The sequence below is a fragment of the Canis aureus genome, chromosome 28 (genome assembly GCF_053574225.1).
Source record: "Canis aureus isolate CA01 chromosome 28, VMU_Caureus_v.1.0, whole genome shotgun sequence".
Taxonomy (NCBI): domain Eukaryota; kingdom Metazoa; phylum Chordata; class Mammalia; order Carnivora; family Canidae; genus Canis; species Canis aureus.
The window spans coordinates 6,306,276-6,330,431 of NC_135638.1; the positions used below are offsets into that span (position 1 = coordinate 6,306,276).

General features: G+C 36.6%; 1 protein-coding gene across 1 annotated transcript; it reads left to right on the forward strand.

Annotated features, from left to right (window-relative positions):
- Window positions 1-2,015: 2,015 nt before the first annotated feature.
- On the forward strand, window positions 2,016-23,185 carry CALB1 (calbindin 1). The gene is made up of 11 exons (XM_077876311.1): window positions 2,016-2,228; window positions 2,805-2,881; window positions 6,717-6,791; window positions 14,706-14,789; window positions 14,904-14,960; window positions 17,976-18,053; window positions 20,664-20,719; window positions 20,812-20,851; window positions 20,978-21,031; window positions 21,866-21,937; window positions 22,265-23,185. Exons 1-11 carry the CDS (start codon window positions 2,150-2,152, stop codon window positions 22,376-22,378), a joined length of 786 nt encoding a protein of 261 aa, XP_077732437.1. The 5' UTR covers window positions 2,016-2,149; the 3' UTR covers window positions 22,379-23,185.
- Window positions 23,186-24,156: the final 971 nt, after the last annotated feature.

Below are 24,156 nucleotides of genomic sequence, written 5' to 3' on the forward strand. Positions count from 1 at the left end.
TCAAAGTTGATCCTCCAGTATTTGCTTCCGAGTTCACATGCCATATTTTTCATACAAAGATCCCACTGCTAATATGGCAGCAAACAAGACATTTCTTAGAATTAGTTTTCCAGGAGTTATGAAGAGCTTACACCAGCTAATTGATCTTTCACTCCCTTGACCATTTCCCCGTATAGCCTGAAGTGCCCTCCATGGAACAAAGTTTTCTCTGTGCTCATTATCTAAGCAAAGCTAGGTAACCTAAGCTGCAAGTCTCACAGAAAAACAAGGAGACTTATGTAGGCATATTAACTTATGGATACTTCTATTATATCCACTATGTACTGTCATCTGTGTGCATGTGACCATATCCCCATATAAGTATAAGCTTCAAGAAGGCACCACCATGTCTTTTCTGTATTTTCCAAGGTCTAGCAGAGTGCTTGACATAGTAATTATCAATAAATGTTCACTGGAGGAATACAAATAACTGAACATTTAGTGAGCACCTGTTTACTCCAAAAATAGTTATTTCCCTCTTGTATAGAGTAAGAATGATAGTATTGCTCTTCATAACAGTCTTAGTCACTAAAAATGAAAAGCAGATAAGGAAACCAAAATGAAAATAATTATAGAGTATTATAGAAGTATTATAGAAGAAAGAACTCCATTGAGAAGATTATTGAAAGAGACCAGCTTTCAAATAATGGGTCTCTGAAAAGGATACACATAAAAAATTCCATGAATCTACTACTGAGTAGAGTCATAGTCTGAAAAACATAAATTTGAGAGTTCTCATACTTAATTATGCAAGGTTAACTATAGAGCTTGGTGAGTTCACTTTAATTTACTTTAAGTCTATATTGGCTATATTTGGATTTTCTCTTGTTCCTTCAATTTGCTTTTGTAACCACCGTAAATCAGTGGTACACTAAAGATATGCCTTCAGAGGACCTCAAAGTCTCAAAAGATTCAAAACCAAACACTTCGGAAGCATTCATGTGAATAATGAATTATCTAAATTCATTACATATTAAAAATGTAACATGTATTCGGTTACGTAGCTTTTTTTCCTCCCCAACTCGGATGGTCACTTCCAGTTCCTGAAAAATTCCTCAACAAGGATTGCTTGGCATAGAAAGAAGAGATATAGACGTTAAGGCCTCCAAATGGGGCATTGGCTGGGTCACTAATTTACCTAGGTATAAACTTGGACCAGATTCTTGGTTGCTCTTTGCTTTGGCTTACTCTTTCTAAACTCTTGAGGAAGCAAATCAAAGTATCTCTAAGATCACTTCCTTCTCTAACATTTTAAGATTTTATAATTTAATTCTATCGCCTTCCAGTTATAAGTCTACTTCAAGCCGGGAAAACAAAACAAAACAAAAAAACAAAACAAAAAACAAACCCACATAATCCTACTTATCACGTTGACAGGTCTTGTTCATGTAAACCATCTTAAGACACATTCCTACGGTGACTCTCCAGCACGAAATAGAGTGGTTGACATCAGTAAGTGGATTGTACGCATTAATCAAGGTAACCTAAGACTTGCCAATTTTCCACCTGAGGTTGTTTAAACCAATATTAAAATGTCTTGGAGAAATCTCCCTCCCTGTCTCTCTCTTACACACACACACAGACATGTCATTTATACAATTGTTTTTTTTATCAGCTTTCCTCTTGCATCTGAAAACCAATAACCTCAAGTTATTGCACTAGGATACTCAGGAATGAGGGTATTTTATGGATTAGGAGAATGTGTGTGTGTGTGTGTGTGTGTGTGTGTGTGTGTGTGTGTGTGTAGGGGTGGGGTGGGATGGGGGGGGAGGAGGTGTCTGTTTTCAGCCTCCAGTCTCAGCGCTGAGGATCTCCCACCACCTGCTGCTCCCTACACTCCCAAACTCCTGCTCCAGCCAGCCTTCCCGGGAGGAGAGGAGAGAACTGGGAGGCGCGAGCTAGAGGCGGGAATGAGGCCTGGGAGGCAGGAGGAGGCGTGGCCGCGCCCGGCAGGCAGGATAAATGCTGGGAACCGGGTGCGGGGTGTGGAGAGAGAACTCGGATCAGCACCGCTCAGCACCGAGGACAGCTCCCGGCCGCCGCGCTCCCCGCGCTCCCCGCGCTCCCGCTGGCACACGCGCACGCACACTCACTCACACTCGGCTGTACGATGGCACAGTCCCACCTGCAATCCTCCCTCATCACAGCCTCACAGTTTTTCGAGATCTGGCTTCATTTCGACGCAGACGGTGATTATCTCCTCCCTTTTTAACTGTGTGAAGACCCCCCTGGCCCCTGCCCCTGCCCCTTCCCTCCCTCTCCCCCCACCCATCCCACCCTGAGCCGCCTCCTGATCCTATCATCCCCTCGTTTCTTTACTTCCTCCCCACCTCCCTAATCTTGTCTCTTCCAGCTGGCTCCTCGAAAGTTTATATGCATCTTCTTTTTTCTTAGGTTATCCCCCCCCCAAAAAAAAAAACCTTCAACTTTTATGCTCTCCAAGAATATGCACAGTAGGAAATCGGGGAAAGGTGGGGAGGGAGAGAGAGCAAGCAGAGATTGCACAGGGGTGGGGGGAAGGTGGACACTGCACCCTAAAGTTTCTATGGCCGCACTTAACATCCGTACCATGGTGGGTGCAGACTTTGACATCCACCCCGGAGAGAGAGCAGCGCTGCCGCTGCCGTTATCCTTTCAGGGTTAATCAATGTCCAGGCAGGAGAGAGCCTCGCAGGTGGCCAGAACCACAGCTGCCATGGAAATTGAGAGGGGAAGAAACTCCGGGAGGAGAGGTCTGATACCTGGCTGCCTCTTTGTCTTTGCAGGAAGTGGCTACCTGGAAGGAAAGGAGCTGCAGAACTTGATTCAGGAACTCCAGCAAGCACGGAAGAAGGCTGGATTGGTAGGTTTAAGTTTGCAACCAAGGGGGGGGGGGGGGGGAGAAGACCTTCATCTCTGAAATATAAATATTCTAGAGTATTCATAATGAGCTAGTCAGATCAAGTGGTTTCCAGGAAATGTAGACTGAGGGAATGTAGGTTTCTACTGAGAAAGGAAAGAAAAAAAAAACACTTTTTCCGAATTGTGTAAGGGGAAAGCTGAAAGGGGGGGGGGGGGGCGGGGAGGGAGATCCTCGAAAGGGAAAAGCCTTGCACTTTGAAGTCAGAGCTTTTAAAATATAGATTCTATACCTGTACTTGCTTTAATCATGCTTAAAAGAAAAGTGGGTGCATGAGATCTTTTAGCAGATCGCCTCTTCCATGGAGTTCTACTAGGTAATTTTTAACTTCTTTAACTGCATGAGAAGGGGGGGGGGCGGGGGGGTTAGAAATACATTTCTGCCCCTTGGTGGTCAGGAAACAGATCTGCAGATTATGTATCTCTCGTTTTATTGCCACTTATTGTTGTGAGGTTGATGTGGTTGGACAGATAAGAAAACGTTCTGTCTTGACCTTTCTCACTGGGGGGAAAGTTGGACAACTTGCAACATAATCATGAGCAAGAGCTTAACAAGAAAGGTGTTCGTTTCTGTTGAGAGGGGAAAAACCCAAAAGTCAGAGACGTAAAAAGTAAAACAATATTAAGAATTCCATGTATTTTTAAAAAGCAAAGCTACACCCTGATTGGAAACAATTAGTGGGGTCTTGAAAACAAGCTATATTTGTGATTTAAGCCGTTAGGTAATTAAATAAATGACAATTCCTTCCAGTTATAAATTACCTCCTGTGGGCATAAATTTACCTGTTAAGATGTTGTCAGCATAAAAAATATGCCCAGCTTTAGAACATAGATGGGATGTTTGTACAAAGGAAAATAGGATAAGAATTTACTAGTGTACTGGGGTTTATTAAGACTACATTTCAGCAGACTGTGTTGGATTAGGCTAGTTAGAGGTTAATGATCCTTGGCCTTTTAACCACTAGTTAGAAAACTTACATTACAGATTATATGTAACTTTTATAGGAAAACATCTTTAGAGGAACACATATTGTGTTTGATCTTTAAGCAGATCACCAGCTCAAGCATAGATATATATAGATATAGATATTTTATAAATCTATAAGTTACTAATAGAATTTCCTTTTTGTTCTATCTAAATTGAAAACTGTGTGATACACATCTCTGTACAATACTCAAAAGACTACCAGAGGACTCTAAAATGTATTATAATTCATCACAGAACTGTTCATTGCTAAAATCATGGGCCAAATTGATTTAAAACCAAATAATACTCTGGAGATTGTTTTACCCAGATTTAATATTATTTAAAGTATGATAGAATGAAATCAAATAGAAAATGTTTTATATATTCTCTCCCCACCCTCCCCCTCTTTGTATATTACAATAATTCCATGCAATATTATTATAACTCTATATATGTTTGACTAATAGAGCAAAAACAGTTCCTTATCTCATTTAAAAACATACTTAAAATATCTGTTTGGAAAAACATTACTTGCCATAAAATTTCAAATTAAAATACTGTAACACTTCCAGTAGCTAAATGATTATATTTTTATAGAATTTTAATATTGTAATTTATTCAATTTAGAAATTCAAAATTTAGAAACTATATTTTTTCTTTTCCCATTTTAATATTTCTACTTTTTGTAAACAACTTCATGTTAGAGTTCTAAAGATTTTAAAGCTTTTTCTACTACGCAGCCTCCAATTTTAGAATATTGGAAATTCCAATTATTAGATGTTAACTCAAATAGCAGACTTGAGCACAGGTACAAGATTATACCAAGTTGTTTAATATGTTGATTATTGAGTATTTTTCTAGGTTAGGTATATAGGCTTTGGATAGATAAAATCTAAATTGAAATCTGGATTGAGACATTCATGTACCAGACAAATATGTCCCTATACTACTGGTCCCACTGTAGTAAAGCTTTTATATATTTCTTCTTTTTTTTAGAACATAAAAACTAACCTTAAAAAACAGGGTTTTTTTTTTTTTTTTTGTTCATTTTTGGCCACATGATAACAAATTTCATTGAATTAATGGAAGCACTGTTTGGCTTGTGTTATTAGTAATGTGAAATTTTTTTAATTTTACTATTATAAGAGAATATTATATGTTTTTAAAAAAGATTTTACTTGAGAGAGAGTACAAACAGGGGGAGTGGCAGAGGGAGAGGGAGAAGCTGGCTCCCCACTTAGTAAACATATTTAGTCTTTAAATTTGCATTTTTATAAAGCTTTATTACCATTGTCACTACATTTCATACTATTTAAAATGTAGATTTTGGCATAATTACCATCCAAGAAGCTCACAAACTAAATGTCAAGTCTGCCAGTTAAACTAATGGTACTCCATGACTAAGATTTAAATCAAATTATTTATTGTTTACGGTATGTGCAAGAAACAATTGATGGTCCCACTAATGCCAAGGGGTGAACTCTTTCCCTTCCTTGTAGTTATTGCTGTAATAAATGTTAATAAATGCAAATTACAATTAATCCATAGAAGAGCTTTGTTTTAAAGACTACGTTATAATTAAATTGCTTGATTATCATTTGTTACCTCAGTTCTACTAAAGATATTTACTTTGGTTCAAAAAGGATTCTGTAACAACTAGTAGTGATAATAGTCAGCCTCAATATAACTCTTAAACTATATTAACCTACCTATCCCTAAAGCAAACTCATGGGATAGATAATACCATCATCTTGTTAGTTGTGATAAAAACTGAGACCTTAATATTCTTTCCCAAGGACATAGAATAGGACATTAGTAAAGGCTGACCTATTTTAAATTGGCTTCAGTTAATGCAACAGGGCTATCTAAAATGGGCTATGCTGGAGACCCAAGGGTATAAATTCAACTTCCTGAATAGTAGTTCTATATTCAGATCACTAGTTTACAGTTCATGGCCCCCAATCTGTCAATATGTGAAAAGATTACATAAGCAATGGAACAGATTGGACAAAATAATTCAAATGAGATGAAAACATTCATTTTGTCACTCTTAAATGTATATTCTTGTACTAAAATACCTGGGAGAGAAAACCTCTCAGAAAAAAAAAAAAAAATGGAAACAAGAAAACACTGGAAAACCATTCTCTAAGTTATTCTGGGAGGCAAAGATCCTAAACATACAACCAATAGCTTATAATAAGATTATCAATATTGTCTGTCCCTAATGAAAGTATAAATTAGCCAAGGCATTTTTTTATCTTATTTTTTGGAATTTAATTTTTCAATGTATTTAATCAGTAAATGCCACTTCTGGAAAAGCACTGGAAAGCACTGGAAGCACTGAGGAGTGACAATGTGAGGCACTCTTCAACATTCACATTTTTTGCTTGTCCAAACTGAAAACACCCCTTATTACTTCTCATGGATAAAACATATTAAAATAAGGAAAATGTTTTGGGCAATTATAATAACATAAAAGAATCTTTCCTGAAGCAAGCAATGTTTTAAGTATATTTGAATTCATTGTTATGAGCTGAATAATTCTGACTACACTTTCAAAGGATAACATATTCTCAAAACTAATAGAAGACAAATCAGTAATTGATTCAAAAATGATAATCATAACCCTTTCATTTGAAACCAGTAAATACTGTGTATCAGGTATATCTTTAATTTTTATGAGAATAGTTCATCAGTGTGCATAATTCTAAATGGTTTCAATTCCAGTTGTTCTTTGCAAGAGTTATTAACACCATCAGAAACATAATTGGTAATTTTTACAATAAACTTAACTTCTTTTATATAATTTTAGGAGTTATCACCGGAGATGAAAACCTTTGTGGATCAGTATGGGCAGAGAGATGATGGAAAAATAGGAATCGTAGAGGTAAGGAACTAATGCATTTTTCTGATCTACTTTTTTGACAAATGAACTTCATTTTGTACTTGAATCCAACTCAAACAGGATGTGGCAAGACCAATTTGCAAAGGTTTATTTTGCCTAAGTAACATGTTATCTTCTATTCAGAACTATAAAATCAAAAATGCTCAGAAATGGAAGAGACCTTAGAATTTGCCTAATCCAGAGCCTAAATTTAATATATCATGAAACCAAAATGTGGAGAAGTGAAATGATTGGTCTTTGGTCATGCACCCATTTGCCGCCATAGGTATAGTTAGAAGCCCAGGTCCCAGACTTCTGAATGAGTATCTAGGCCATTATGTTACCCTGCCTCCCTTGGATAAAATACCAACCAAGTACCTGGTTCACTGGTATTTCTTGTTTAACAATGTGGAGTTTTCTATTAAAATATGAAAGGATATATTTGCAGTCCCCTTGACAGTGGCAAAAAGCTGCCACCTGGTTCCTGAAATTCTATTTTAGATTGACAGTTGGCCTTAGTAAAAGCAAAGAACTTAATTAAGTTAATGAATATTTTAAAATGTATTGGAGGTAAGGATTTCTTTTGAATCTCTAAAAGATAAAACTGTGGGTGTCAAATCTTATCTTCTGACAAAGACTATTCCTATGGAGGACAACTTTTGTTTATGAATCAAGGAAGCTAGACTTTGATCATACATCAGTTCTTCAGCATTCTCAGATTTGTGCAAGAGCTGTTGCTTTCCTAACTTGTACTTTTGGAAACTCTGGTGTCTCAGCTACTTTATCTCTACGACCTATTAGAGAAATTGAGTGGACAGCTTTGTCCAGAAAAATTAATAAGGTTATATTTTAAAATATCCCACATCAAAGTATAATTATTGTGATATGCTTAGTATATTAGGTTGTGATGTATTCTGTCAAAAATATGTAGTCATATTTGCCTTTGACTCAGAATTAACCCGGCTTTCAATTAGTTGATCTTATATGACATCTGTCATGTCAGAGTGAAATACTTATTTTTAAGCAGCTACTACAAAAGGAATTAAGAAAGGGCATACTATTATTATCCTTGTAATTAAAACATTTCCCTGGAGTATACATTTTCCCCTTTACCTATGTATAACTCATTACAATATAAATGAATAAATTAACAGTACTGGGACTTACAGATTGATATAGAGGCCAACTAATCAAGATATGAAACCATTAAGGATAAGAAAATAACTTTTAAAGGGACACAGATGAGGTAAATCTGTTCAAAATGAGCTGGAAAATCTAAAGTCAGTGAAATTACAGAAATGGTTATTTCAGAGTTTGGCATACTTTATAATCCCAATAGAGCAAGGACCATCATCCTACATATAACATGCTTCACCTTAAAGGACTCCAATGGTCTCAGCTCTTTATTTTCATTTCTTCAGTGATACATTAAACAATAGGATTTAAAAGCATGGGTCTCATTCAAATGCATTTCACACTTTTAAAAGGATTAGATGAATCTGTTTGAATCCAGATTTTACTATACATGATATAATCACTTGTGAATTATAATTTGAAGCTATATTTAAATGAGAGGCCGGGGGGGGGGGGGGTCACATTGTCCTGGAGGTTTGAGAAAAGAAATTTCTCTAAAAGTTTGAGATAAGAAACTGTTATAGAAAACTTTTACGTGTGAGAAAAGATAGGTAACAGGAGAGGATAAAGGAAGGCTGAAACAAACTGAGAAGCTTTTATAGCAATCACAATAAGAAAATTTACACTAGTATGACAATATGTAATTTCTAAACAAATATATTGTCTCATTTGACCCTCCTAACAGAATAAAGTAAGCCTAAATATAATATGTGGATCTATTTTTATAGATGGGGAACCTGAGGCTTCAATAGACTTCGGCTAAAGTTAAAGAAAAAATATGAAATAAATGGTGAAACAGCCAGAACCCAGCCATGTTCCTTTAAACTACTTTCTTGGGAGTAATAAGTAATCTGTGCATTTTCTGCATTAAAAGAAAATAGTTTCAAGCTTCAGCTGGTCAATTATTTAGGGCAAGGCTTTATGTTTAGCCTGGTTGAACAGGATGCACAAAGTACAGAGAAGTTATCCAGCCAAAGCAGTTGAAACATTTGGGCAAAACTTTCTGTAGACTCTTCTTCAGTTGATCTGAAAGAATAATTCTTATGTGTCTCACTTAACTATTCCAGGATAGAATTTTTTGCTGGAGAGGACTCCTAGGGAAAAACTAACCAAAATTCCTCATTTTCAGGATGAAGAAACTGAAACCCAGAAAGGTTAAATGATGTGTCCAAGGTCCCCCTGGCCGAGAGTGACAACACATGTATACAAGCCTAGATCTGACCCTGATTCCAGAATTCTTTTCTTTAATCTGAATTATCAGCTACACATAAGAGGGGTGGAATGGTGATTAAATGAAGAGAGGAGAATTAGAATGGGAGAAGAATAATCATTGCAGGAGTTTATAGGCATGTTGATCCGGTCTAGGGTGGGTAAGAGTGAAGAGAATAAAGAGAGGTTCTGAAAATCATTGGAAAGAAATTGAAAGTTACAGATTACATGTCGAAAGTGAGGGAAGTAAGAGTGGGAATGCCCAAATTATAGTGTCACCAGGAAGTTGTATAAAATGAAGTTCATCTTTTCTTTTTTTCCCCACTTGACATATATCACTTGCTACGAAATCCTATATATAACATGGGACACAAATACACAAACCCCATTGTCAGCCACGAAGGAATGGGAAACCCCATGTTTTCCAAAATTTTTACTGATTTACCTACTCACATCAGGATACTGTAGCTTTGATGTTCAAAGGGAAAAGAGGTTAGATTTGCCTATATATTTAATAGGCATACTGATGGGCTTCTCAAAATCTAATCAAGGTAAACCAAAGGATATTCATGTGGTAGTCTGCTTTCTTGTTGGAAATGGGCCAAAGTGATTTGGCTTTAATTGAAATATGTTGTTCAAAAGATCAGAAAATATAGTGATTAATTTTCAAAGTTCTGTCCTGAAGTAGACTGACCTTGCCAACAACAAGCTTTTGCTATCTAGAAATATATAAAATGAGGGGTGGTATGTAGATGTCATTCTTCTGAATTTTTAAAATGTCAGGTCTTTAGATTTTAAAATCCACATAATTACAGTTCATTTATAAAGAGATTGTTAATATGAACTCAAAACAGGAGCAGTAAAATTCTGAGATACTTTAACAAATACCATGACAGTCAAAAAATGTTCTAAATTTATTCAGACTAATAGCTCTATTGCAAGAAGGCTGATTAAAATAATTAGAAAGGAAGACTGAATGATTCAACAGATCATGTGGGTACCAGAGAAGAAATTTCTAGTAAGTATAGATATTTCCCTTAGTTGGATATCAGATCTGTTAGCTTTTCACCTGGTCCCTTGGGCAACGTGTGGGAACCTACCATCCTCTTCAGGTTTTTTGTGTCTATTTGTCCAGGTCAGTGCATCCACTGAAAATAAAATAGACCTAAAAGCTATTTTAATCCTGAAATTGTAACATCTCTCCCAGGGAAGCAGACACTAAACAGCTTACCCTCTTTTCTTCCACAGTAGGATTTGAGAATATGAATTTAGCTATAGTGAATGTAATTTTTCATGGCAGACTACTTTTCCACCTCAGAATTTGGAGAAATGATGGCCAATAGAATCAGATTAAAAACTTGCCTCTGTATAAATATTTTTAAGTGATTAGGAAAATATTTTTGATTGAAGATTTTAATGGAGGCTGATGGCTACAGACGAAGGCCTCAAAAGTCAAGAAAGTCAGATGGTCGGATTTCAAATCTGGCTCAAACTATAAACTATATAATAGCAGTTCATTTATTCTCTCTGCCTCTGTTTCTTTGTAATAAAGGATCGTATAGAAGCATCAACATCAAATGTGATAATAAAGCACGTCAAACAAATAGATCAACCCTGGCACACTGTAAAAGCTCAATAAATATATTTGCTATAATTTTTTTTAAAACTGAAAATCTACACCTTCTGAATGCCAAGACTTCTAACCACCTCTTCTATAACTTCTCATATTCAAATTATTAAACTCAACTAGCCTTAAATTCATATAAAATTATTTGCCTTCCAAATTTCCTGAAATCACTTACCTAGGAAAAATACTTCTCCGGTTCCCAAATGAAAGAAGTGAATACTTTGCTAATATGTGTTGAAGGAGGTTAACATGCACCAGAAATGTCTTTAGGAGTTAAGAATCATGCCTTATGTGTGCTTTGACTGACTGACCTCAGTCAGTTCTGTTTCTAGTAAAATTACCCAGTGTGTGTGCGCTCTCCATGCACCTAATACTTAGCTTTATCACTATATCTCCTTTTTTGAAATTGTGGGAATAAGATTTGAAATTATCTGCCTCCCCATAAGGTTCTTAACCACAGTGACTATGAATCCCCAGCATCCAGCACAGTGCCCAGTAGCTTCTGAATCATAGCTGCATGAGCTGTAGCAAGGAATTTCAACCTACTCCAACACATAGGCAAGAGTTCTACATTATGCCTAGGAAGAGGACAAAGATGTAAAAAAAAAAAAAAAAAAAAAAGCCCCTGTGACATGTTCAGTTCCCTGGGAAGCAGATCTAGGTTGAAAATTAGTAATAAGCAAGTTTATTAGGAAGTATGTTGGGACCAATACCTGTTGAGGGGAAATGAACAGAACTGGGCAGAGGGAGATGATGGGCCATGGTGATAGTCTCAATAGAGACTTCAGCTGACCCTACAGTGGGCTCCAGAGCCTCAACAGCCCTTCATAAAAGTCCCAATTGAGTGACAGGGCTGTGCCTTTTTCTCTTCATGTGGATCAGTCATAGGACATAGTGTCCTTGGGAAGGCAGTGCTCTTCAGCCTAGATAATCTCCCAAAGGCTCTCCCAAAGTAACACTCCCAGCACCTAAAGGGAGCTCTGGGTGGAATAACACAATATCCACCCCAACCCTATCCACAATTCAGTAATAAGTTATTTGAATTATCTCCCAAGGAACCTTATTTATCTATACTCTGCTGACTCTAGACAATAGCCATTTGCCTTCATTCATAAGTTCAGTAAGTGCTGGGCAAAGAACCAGTAAGACAGAGATCCTACCCTCAAGAAGTATGTATGTAGTCTTCATACATCTCGGGGAGACATGCCAACTCTCTTCCCCACTCTCAGTGACAGGCACCAGTTCTTAAAACTGAAGCTCTGAGGGGTTCTGGTCACAACTGTCTGCCCTCTACTTATTCCCTGGATATTCTCTTTTCCAACCCAAAACAAATTTGGGGGAGTTCAGAGCAGGCAGGCAGACTAAGGATTAAGAAACTACCAATAACATTGGATCAGGCATTATTGAGTACTTCCAGGGACAGCAGAGACTCAGCAAATCGAGAACAAAGTGGCCTTACTTGACACCTATGATAAAAGACCTCTCCCTACTTTGTAGATACGCTCTAAGGCACTAGAGCTAGAGACTTCCTGCATCCAGCTCTGAAATTTGAACATTAATTCCCTATGTATTGATGGAAGCAGCCACAGCAGGACCATTACATTGTGAAACACACCCTTAAGAGGATTTCTTTATGTTCACTATAGTTACATCCTATCCACATGTATTCATTGCTTCTCTTTGAATGGCTGGCTTGTCGTACTAAAATCTTTTACATGTTTGAGACTCATTTCTAAGGTCCAAAATAGGATGGCACTATATTCAGTGTAACATTAACGGATCAAATTAATAGATTCAAAATGCACATATAGACATAATCTGTATTTTTTCAAAATAATGAAACTGAGTAGGACCAAAATGGCATGAGAAAGGAAATATATATTTATACTATATATGCAGCCCAATTTTACCACCTCTATATTTGATGTTCTAGAGACCTCTAAGCTTTATGCAATTGTATGAACTTTGATTTTTGAAACTTTGATGGTTATGCTTTCCTTTAGTCTACATTTGGTAATTGCTTACCAGTTCATTAATTTTCTTCTGTTTTCATGTATTTGGAGGATTTAGATAAGGGTAATTTTTTAAGAAAGAATTACTTTTGTTCAAAACAAAAATTCAAGTAATATAGAAAATTGCAATGAAGATAGTAAAAACGAATACTATAAATCATGTTAAGTTGGTATTTTTAATGAAGTAAAATTATCAACCAATCCACGAGCATTTACGTCAGGCATATAACGTGTGGAGCATCCAGCAGATGGACATTCAGCAGATTCAGACAAAGAATGATCCCTGTGATCCCGAAATGGATGGTCCAACAACAACTTACAAAGTGGTATCTGACAAGTTACATACCAATAAATAAAAGAATTGGCATTAGCTATTTCTTATCTCCTAAATGAATCCTTATGTTCGTGCACAACTATACTAGCGAACTCTATTTCAAAGTAACAAAACGTTTTCTGGCAGAGTCCTGTTAACATTCTAGTAGGATATATGGCCCTGTTCCTTAGTTTCACCTGCATATGTAGTGTCTGTCTGTAAACTGAATGGATCTAGTTTGAGGTATTATTTTCAAGACCTAAAAACAAGTTAAAGAATCTATTATATGACATTAAAAAAAAACAGATTACTTACACATAAATATAAAATGCACATAAATATAAAATCATTTCAACTTAAGGTTTTTAATATATCTAAATGGATGAAATTTTTTTTAAAGAGGCAGAGGCAGATAGCCTTTCCTATAATTTGGTAGAAATTTTGGAACTTATACTGAACTTAAAGTTGATCCATACCACAGGCTCTTGGTCTAAAATACAGAGATAAGGGTCCACGCCTGAACTTCAAGGAAACTAGAGGAAATACAATGTGTGTAGGTTCATTCTTTAATGGTGAAGATGTCGTGATTGTAACAGATTCTCAAGGTCATCTTGAGCCCAGTACATTTAAGAGACGTTGGTTTCTACTTCAACTCCTTATTTTAGTGATAAGGGTAGTAAGATCCAGAAGTGGCTGAGGGAGTTGCTGGGGGACCACAGCTAATTAGGAACTGAGCCAGGAATAGAACCCATGCCTGCAGTGGGGCCATCAATCCAGCTCCCTCCTTCCCTGCACATAATAGATAATGGTCATCTTAAAATGGGATCTAGAGCCCTTTTTTCCCCTTAAAAAAAAGGGCAGGGGGGGGTTACTGAAGTTATGAAAGGAGAGCTAAGGAGATAGGTCATAGGGTCACGAAATGGAAAGCATAAACCCAAGCCCTGGATCCTGACAGGGGACATCCTCTTAGCTGAATCCAACAGTTTGAAAATCTGATTTTCCCTATTACTATTCTATTTCCACTGTTCATTGTGAATTGGCTTTTCCATCTCTCTTTCCACTGCCTTACAACTGTCTTCAGTTTATCTTCTTTTCCTCTCTTAGGCTGTCTCCTTAGATCTGGGAATGCATTTTTCCTTCCTTCCTTCCTTCCTTCCTTCCTTCCTTCCTTCCCCCTACCTTCACATTTCTCATCATTTCCTTCCTTCTACATGACAAAGATTTCCCCACATATATGACATTCTATGCACCCTTAGAGGAGCAACACTGCTGTATGGCACAGAAGAGGTGAAAGGTTCAAGCCATAGGGATGAATGTGCTTGGGTGTCCAGCAGATGAGTAGTCAAACCAGTGCTATCTGAGCTTTCTGAGCACACCCATCTCAGATGGCTGCAGCCATCTCACTGACCAGACAGCCCACCACTCAAGGCCACCCAAGCATTGGAAAAGACAATGGCTCTCCGTGGGGACAAAGTATCAGAAAGGGAAGGTCAATCCTCATGTTTTTCCTCTCCTAGTTTTCTAGGTAAGAGAACTGCCTTGAACAAATACATTCAAGAAAAATTAAGCAGGAAGTAATGACAGAGGCTTGCTTTCCTTACAGCTTTTTAAATCTTTTTCAGTTGGCTCATGTATTACCCACAGAGGAGAACTTCCTGCTGCTCTTCCGATGCCAGCAGCTGAAGTCTTGTGAGGAATTCATGAAGGTAAAATAGAGCTCTGTCAATGAGTGCAGTCTTCTGAAAGCTACTTAATGTAGGAAAATTGTTGGCTTTTTTTAAAAAATATGTTTGGTTTTCTTTATCCAAAATGATTTACAGACATGGAGGAAATATGATACTGATCACAGTGGCTTCATAGAAACTGAGGAGCTTAAGGTAAGCAAATAAAAACCTAGGTTAAGTTTTTTTTTTCCTTTTAAATAGAATTATGAACTTTTTAAAAAGCTTCCCACAAAAGAAACTTATGTTGAGCAATGGCATATTTTCACCCACACTTCCACATCGTTAATGAAGTTCCAGATTAAAAAAAGAGACTTCAAGTACTTCTTCAAATTCTATTCAGCAGTGCAAAAAAAAAAAAAAAAAAATTAGCATTTTCTGTGGTATAAACAAGTTGTTAGACTAGATAGATATAATATACTAAACCAAATAAGATACTCCTTTTCACTGAAATTTGCCATTTTATTTTATAAATTAAACAATATAGATTTCTCTCTCAAGAGAAACAATTGTTGAACACCAACTATCTGCTATGCACATTGTTTTATCTAATCTTCATGTGAGTTCTGAGATTAGTACTACCCTCATAAGGAAAAAGGTTTAGGGATAAACTGAGGCCACACAGAAAGAAGATCCTAGGCTGCAGTGTTTAAACCCACTCTCCTCTCCCTCCAAATCCCTACCCATTCCATAAAATCTCCTGCTTCTCGACAAGAACAAAAGCCTCATAATAATCAAACTTCTGAAAAATTGCAACTTTGAAAATGAATTTACCAATTCATCTCTCCCGGACGTACAGAGGACCTGGTCGGGGAGGAAAGGGGGATACAAAGGAGAAGGCAAAGAGATCTAAAAATCAAGTGATTTGGTCTGATTTTTTCATCTCTTTAATGAGGATAATAACTAATAGCTTCCTCTCAGATTTATTGTGAAGCCCAAGTAAAATTCTGTACATGAAAGATTCTGTGAAATACACAAGGCACAATAAATTATATTATTCATGAACTCGATAATTTACTAGTCTTTCAGAAGTACAGCAACATCTTTCCCTCATTTCCTTAAATTGACCCCAAGACCTCTCAGTCCAGAGATCCTATTTTGTCTATCTTCAGGATAGAGAGTAACCAAAAGGGAGGCAAATGAATACTTATTGAGCACCTATGTGGTCCTCAATACTATGTGGCAGGTATAGCACTAGGTGCCGAAAATCTATTTTAACATTTAGTCCTCGCAGAAAACTTGCAAGGCAGGTATTGCCATTCCCATTATACTGAGAACGGAAATTTAGAAAGATTAGTTTTTCATTTACCCAGCTGCTTATGAAAGAATCTAGATTACCTGATAATGCTAATTATATTTTTTCCACCACCACACCACATGCTTCCAAGCTTTAGTCATGAAGGGCCGCCTCTCCTCCTGTCATGTATGGAAATAGGAATATCAAACCCAGTTTCCTTGTCATGGTTTAACGTGGTTTGAGTCACATACAGTTTTAGAGATAGATCTAGGACATTTGCACCACTGTAAAATCGCTAAAAACACATTCAACAGCAACCTCGGAGAAACAGAAAGATTTCTAATGTGAAAACATGATCTTTGATACAAACTTGTGGCACAACAACCCAGAACTCACAAGGCGACAGTTAAGCTATTGTGTTTTTATTCTGTAGAACCAAAAAACACAATCTATTAAGAATCATTTCAAGTTCATAATGAAAACCTTAGTTCATTTCTAAAACTGACCTTCTTTGTTCTACATTTTATTCTCAGAAAGAGAGTCTAAATAGAAATCCTCCTCTCTGGGGAATTTTGAAGATAAGTTGGTATTCTTGTTTAATGGATCTTTCAAGAAAGCTAATTTTAAGATCCATAATAGAGTAAAACATCACTTGTTCTCAGACACGACTTTGAATCTCAACGTCCCGAGGTTTCTCCCAGGCTATTTTTGTGACCACCATTTTAGTCTCTGATGAGGCTTTTTAACCCAATTAATCTCTGACAAAAGACTCATAAGGCTCAAAAATAAAATTCACCCCAATAGATAATTTTGAATTTTCCATGCTTCACTCTGGATTTGAAATGGAATGTTTGAAATGAAAATACATTTAATCAAACCAAGAAAAAGGTCTCCATCCTCAAAAAGAATAAAGTTAAATCAGCCCAGGAGAACCGGTACATTTGGGAAGAACATAAACCACTGCAGAACCAAAGAAACCCAATCCTTCAATAATATCCCAACACAGTATCTGCTTAGTTTTCCAGAACTGCATTAATTAATTTTTTGAAAAAATAAAGGAGTTGCAAATGAACAGCACTAGACAAAATGAATATTATATGCTTAAGTGCTAACAGTGTCATTTATGTGCCTTTTGTAAAGCTTTTGATTTATTTCTGTTTAAAAAAAAATTCAATTCCTTCCTAAACTCCAACTGTCAAATTAATAATTATCTTTTCCACCCTTCCCACAATAATCTCTATTTTAAATATGATTCAAATATCCTTCAAGGATTAGAGAGAACATCATCTGTGTCTGTCTTAGTCTGAACACAGCTGAAGCCAGCTGAAGCCTTCTAACCAACGTGTTTGGGACTGCATCCAGCCCAAATGCTACCTGACTGGCCCTTCGGTGCAACAATGTCCTACTGGCTATAAGCTAAGGTGAAAATACAGCTTGTGAGGGTAGAAAATACACTTAAAATTAGAGGTAGCTCTCCATCCGGCTTACTAATACTTTTCACTTACATTACAAAGGCATAGAGAGGGGGCCTTGTGTTTCTTACAGAAGAGTCATGTGAACCTTTGTGAAGGTATCATTATGTAGAAATACATCCACTGGGCTGGCTGGTATACTAGCTTGTTCTCGGATTCCTGCACAGTGCTCAATCCAGATACTCATTTAATTGAGGTCATAAAAGCCGTGCAACACAGACCACTGCAGATCAGGTCTCAGTAAGAGGCAGATATCGTACCTGTCAAAGGCAGCATCATGGCTGGAATGCCAAGTGAACCAAGTGGAATAATTTCCCTTCTAAGGTCCTCTCCTCACCCAGTTCTAGTCTCAAAAAGAGGCCTTCTTTGCGTTCTTGGGACATTCCATTTCAAGGCAGGCTGAAATGGAAACAGACCGTAGGTGACTTGTGACATTTATCTGGGTGTTCTTTGTCTTAACAGAACTTTCTAAAGGACCTGCTGGAAAAAGCAAACAAGACTGTCGATGATACAAAACTAGCTGAGTATACAGACCTAATGGTAAGACTGATCTTGGAGAGACTGTAGACAAGAACCTATGAAACATTACTGTGTTCTCATTAGTTCTCAAGACTATGGAGAATGAAATAAGCCATGTGGGCATCACATGCATACAGGCATCATTTCACTTTTCAAGTGAAATGTGTAAGGATGTTTATACCTTGTAAGGTTGAGTGAATGCTGTTGTCATTGGCTTTAAGGCTCACCCACGATCATTTCCTTTCTGGTGGAGCTAGGTAATTTATACCTATCAAAAGATCACTCATTTTTCTTACAAAGCCAGTGTAAGTACATCATTAAATTATATAATTTATATATATGCAAGTTATACTATAGATACCTATATACATGTATATAGATATATATATATTAGATCACTAAAAACATTATGGAGATTCTTAATCAGCTTTTATGATGACTCACAAAATCATAAATTTTTTTAGAGTTTAAATGCAACTTACAGTTACTTTCCTTACTGAGGGACTTAAAAAAAAAAGAAAAGAGTATTTTGCAATACTGTCTGGGTGCTTTGGGTGAGGAGTTCCAAATGTACCCTGAGACTGATGCTATGATAAATAGTATGACCAAGATCTCTCCTAGAATATTGATTATAGAACCAAGGAAATTGCTTTACACGCAGGCCCTTAATGTTTTAGGAATGAACACATTTATGAAGTTCAAGATAGAATAATTCAATGCCCATGAATTTTGTGAATTTCAAGTAGGCAATCTCCGCATTTTGACTCATAGCATTAGGGCTGTGAGGAAACTGATTAAGCTATGGACCAATATTTTGGAACATTTTAATTTTTGAAATTCAAGCAACATTTTAAATTATCCAGATCAGTACATATATTTATACATGTTTTAAGTGCTATAAAGGTACAGTAAATTCTTACCATAGATTTAAATAAATAACCTATTTTAAAAAGTGTATATTATAAAAACTATGACCTATTAGATGAATAAAGGAGTTAGACTTTTTAGTCACCCTGGAAAATCATGTTACACAAGATTTGATTACAAACCTTAGTGAGGAGGTTTACTTTCAACCTGTCAGCCTACAAGAAAAAAAACCCACTAGAACTTTACTATTGTCTTATTCACTATATAATGATATTTTAAAATGAGACTAATCTTTAATTTCAAAACAATTGAAAATTTTTCATTGCTAAGCAGCATCCTTTTTAATCTACTTATCAGAGCACTAGCATACAAATGTGTCACGGTGGGCAGGCTAAGCTCTGAATAGCATATGGGAAATGGACAATAACCTACATTTATCAATTTTGTTTTGTGCCAGCCTTATGGGATGTCTATTTAAAGTAAAGACTCCTTTCCAGGTAGAAATATGAAGCAGTCTTTTAAAAACTACTCAGATGGGAGTTTTCCCCCTGTTGGACTGGCCTGGCATATCTGATTCAATGTCATAAACCAGTTCAAATCTGAGAGGCAAGTTAATCAAGAACTAATTAAGGTTTAAATATATATGTAGGGAAATATTCCCCTATGGACACTAAATTGCGTGATCGGGTGTCCAGTGTCTTAGTAGACAGTTTAAGGATATCAGAACTATGGTCAACAGACTATAAAATGTGTATCAGATCCTGAAAAAAAAATCTGCCTCTTACAAAGGATTCTTAGAACATTTCAAGCCACAGACTTTTTTTTTCTCCCCAGACTTCACTGAACCCATAAACATTAGGACCCTGATCACATTCCTTTCTGAAAAAAAAAAGTTGCTTTTTCACATATGTAGCATGCAAACTTATTTTAGTACATTTCATCTATTGTCCCTCCATGTACTTTAGTAGAGTAGCAACTGTTACATGAATGCTTCCTGAATAAGGGTCTGAGTGCATTTATACCTGGACAGGTCTTGGTGTAGGATATGAAAATAAGTGCAACAAGGAGGTATCTAGTATCCAAGGGAAAATAAAACAATTGAAAATTAGTCAGAAATTCTGTTCTCTAAGAATTTATTCATACTGTCTGCCTGTTGCTTTTCTTTATACTTTTATGCTCTAAAAGAGGGAAGTATTTCTTTTCACATCATTGTTTGGAGAATTTTAGAGCATGCTGTGTATTGCCAGACACCATCTCTCCAACATCATGACACACACACACATTTGCAAGAAAAATGAATTATGGGCAGCCCTGGTGGCTCAGAGGTTTAGCACCACCTTCAGCCCAGGGCGTGATCCTGGAGACCAGGGATCGAGTCCCACATCGGGCTCCCTGCATGGAGCCTGCTTCTCCCTTTGCCTGTGTGTCTCTGTCTCTCTGTCTCTCTGTCTCTCTCTCTCTCTCTCTCCTGTGTCTCTCATGAATAAATAAATAAAATCTTTTAAAAAAGAAGGAAAAAGAAACTATAGTATTCTAGAACCTAAGAGTATTATTACCGTGTTGGATTATTCTATGTTGTCCTGATAAACTTTGACAACTGACCCAACTACTAGAACTGAAAATTTGCCAAGTCTAGTAAAAGCTGGTTTCTAGATTTTTCCTGTCTATACAAGAAATTGATAACTCAAAGTACTTTACTTTTTCTTCTCCTTCCTGCAATAAATAATTCTTCAGTGGTTACAGTAACAACATTCTGTCTTTCAGCTGAAATTATTTGATTCAAATAATGATGGGAAGCTGGAATTAACTGAGATGGCCCGGTGAGTTTAGGAAGTACATGAATATTAAAATAAGTTGCTCTTTGTCCAAAAAAAAAAAAAAATCTAATCTATTAATATCTCTCTCCCAAAAGGTTACTACCTGTACAGGAGAATTTTCTTCTTAAATTTCAGGTATTTCTTTTTTCCCTACCACAAACAATATTTTTCCATGAAAAGTTAGACTGTAGAAGATTTGCCAGGGTAGACAATGAAAAAAATAATAGTACTTTAATCTTTGCTCTCTTCTCTATCATCTAGGGAATCAAAATGTGTGGGAAAGAGTTCAATAAAGCTTTTGAGTTATATGATCAGGTAAAAAATTCATTCTTATAATTTGATTATTTAGAAGAATTTGGAAAATGCTCACTTAAGCGGGGGGGGAACCCCCAAACTCAAGGTCCAAATTAAAATAAACAAGAGCTATTAGAATTACTCAGGCAATTCATTCTTGTTGTAGGAAATGTATTATGATATCCCCCAATTAGAGCAATCTTGATCCAAATCCCATGCTACAATTTCTCTATTTTGAGGCTTTGAATAAGATACCAAACTCCTCTAAACCTCAGGTTCCTCATTTGTAAAAAGGAGATTATATCCACTATACAGGGTGGAATGAGGATTGAGGTAGTTGAAAATATCCTGCAGAATCCTCCCCCATGTGTATGAGGAAAGGTTTGCGAGGTCATTAGTTACCATCCTTAATTTTCTTCTAATTCCTCTACTCCTGGACCAAGTCAGTCCTCGTGGACTCTCGCACAGCTCTGCGCCTACTTGGTGTGGCATCAGGCTAGTCACATAGCCTCCCCAGGCCTCAGGGAATTCATTCACCTCAAGATATTTATGACCACCTACTTCCTTCAACAGGATGTGTTACTGTTAGCATAAATGTTAAATATGAAAATGTTAAATATGAAAGTACTTCGAAAAATTCAAAGCACTTTATAAATGCAAGGTGTTGCAGGAGAGGCAATTCGTGTGTATTTGGGGCCTTTGGAGCAATTAAGATCAAGGGTCTGACATTAAGATGTTGGAATATCCGCCAAGTATGCAGTAGGGAGATTTTCTGAAGAATCCATTTTTTCCGTTTTATTACATTCCTCATTGTTGTGGAGTTGGTTGCATACTGGTTTATTTCTGCTCCCTCAGGATGGCAATGGATACATAGATGAAAATGAACTGGATGCTTTACTGAAGGATCTGTGTGAGAAGAATAAACAGGTAATCTAGTTATGCCACTTTTTAAAGCAGACTAGAAGGATCCATCCAGAAGCACCGCACATCCGTTTTTGGAAATCTACTTTAAAGATTTATAGAGCAGAAGTAGAATTCAATTCTTAACCTGATTTGGTACTGGCCTAAAACAGCGTAACTGTGATAAATAGATTTTAAAACAACCTTGTGATTACTCACATCTGTGTAAGAATTTAATCTAGCTCTTAATGGACCGATGTAACAAGCAGTTTTCATCCTACATTTTATCATTTGACAGTGGTTAATGGACTTCCATGTGTAGCTGGATAACAATGCCATCTATATTCTGTACAGGATCTGGATATTAATAATATTCCAACATACAAGAAAAGCATAATGGCTTTATCGGATGGGGGGAAGCTGTACCGAACGGATCTCGCTCTCATTCTCTGTGCTGGAGACAACTAGAGTTGGTGACCATGACTACTTACTAGTGATACATCGTATCTAAAAAAAATAACTGTGCACTATAAGGGAGTAGGCTGTATTTTCTTTTGTATCTGTAATTTAACTGCATATAGATGATTACCCGGGATGTGTGGCACATTCTTTTCAGCTTGTTTCTACACTGTTTGTAATGTACAGTTTTTGTAACTACACGACTGGGGAAAAAAAAAAAAAGGAGAAAAGTCTTAGGCTTAGGCCAGTCAACAGACCCAATTGATAAAAATTAACAACCAAACAGATTCCTGTTTTCACAAATATAGTTGGACAAGATTTCCCTGAAGATTCCACGAGGATCAGTCTCTAAGATTCTCGTCTGATGTGTGAATGCACATGTCACCGAATAGGAGACTTCTACCCAACCAGAGACAATCATAGGTCTGTCCCACAAAATAGTCTTAAGCTGTATTTTTGATTATTAGGAAGAATGTGCTTTTACATCTAAAATACCAAAATATCAATAGTTAGCTATTTGTGGCTCTAGGAGTTTAAACAGTCTCACTAGAGAAGACTTAGTTCATCAATCAACATGTCTACTGCTTGAATCCATACCAAGCTATTGGTTCTAGGTAATCTGATGACAAGGAAAGGTAGCACCAGATGAAACAAATCTGTCTGATTCCACATCTGTACTTCCAAGAAGCCTACTGTCAGAGTAGGACCTTAATTCATTTTCTAAACTGTTTTCACGTGTTGCAGATTATAATTATTCTAGTCACCTGCTGTTTTTGTCATTTGTGTGATCTCTGATTAAATTATATATGCCGAGTATCCTGGTGTCTACTTTGCATACTTCCTGGAGTTTCTTTCTATGTAGGACTGTCCATTTCCACCAAGGGTATCTGCTGCCTCTGAAAATATTTTTTTCTAGCTATGACAACTCTATTTTTTACGACATAATTAAATTTTAATGTAAAACTCATAGCACCCTGATTGTGGGATGTTCTATCATCAATAATTTTGTGTATTTTGCGAATTCTATATATTTCGTATTGAGATCAGCATTCAAGACAGCTCTATTTCTATCTGCAAATAGTTTCAAATGAGTTAAAAAGGACATCTGAAGAGAATTACTAATGTAATTGTTTAACTTATTTAGCAAGGGAGATTCTAAAACATTCTTTTGACCTACATCCAAGTCAGTTTCATAGATTTGTAGTTAGAACATCCTATGCTGGTTATACTTGACATGGAATGGGTGGTAATTTGATTCTTTGTGAAGCAAAGAGCTAAGAGATATGTGTCTGTATGAAATTTATAGTTACCTCCAAAGAGTTAATGGCTCTGGGTCAGTTTGAATGTCCCCAATTCTATAGATTCAGGACTACTTTTCTCAATTTATAGAAATCGCGAAGGAAAAGTAAGGTATCTCTTTCCCCTAAGGATGAACAGAAAAGAGACTTGCCAAAAAACGAAATTTATCAAATGATGTGTTAGATTGGCTTTGCTTCTAGTGTGTAAATGGAAGCACGGACCTTAGGTTGAATCTAACAACTAAGAATCAATAAAGAGGAAAATAACTCTAATCTCTTGTATTTTTGTTTCTTCCTCAAAAAGTCAGTTGACACATTAACTGGTAATCAATCCAGGTGAAAATGTAGGATGCTTAAGTTATGATGACCTAAGGAATCTAAGTAAATGTAAATCTGCCCGATTCAGTGAATTATTGGATGCCTTAAGAGGAGCCTCTGACATCAAGATTTACAAAGAAATCTCAAAGAATCCAAATATTTGGGAGTTTT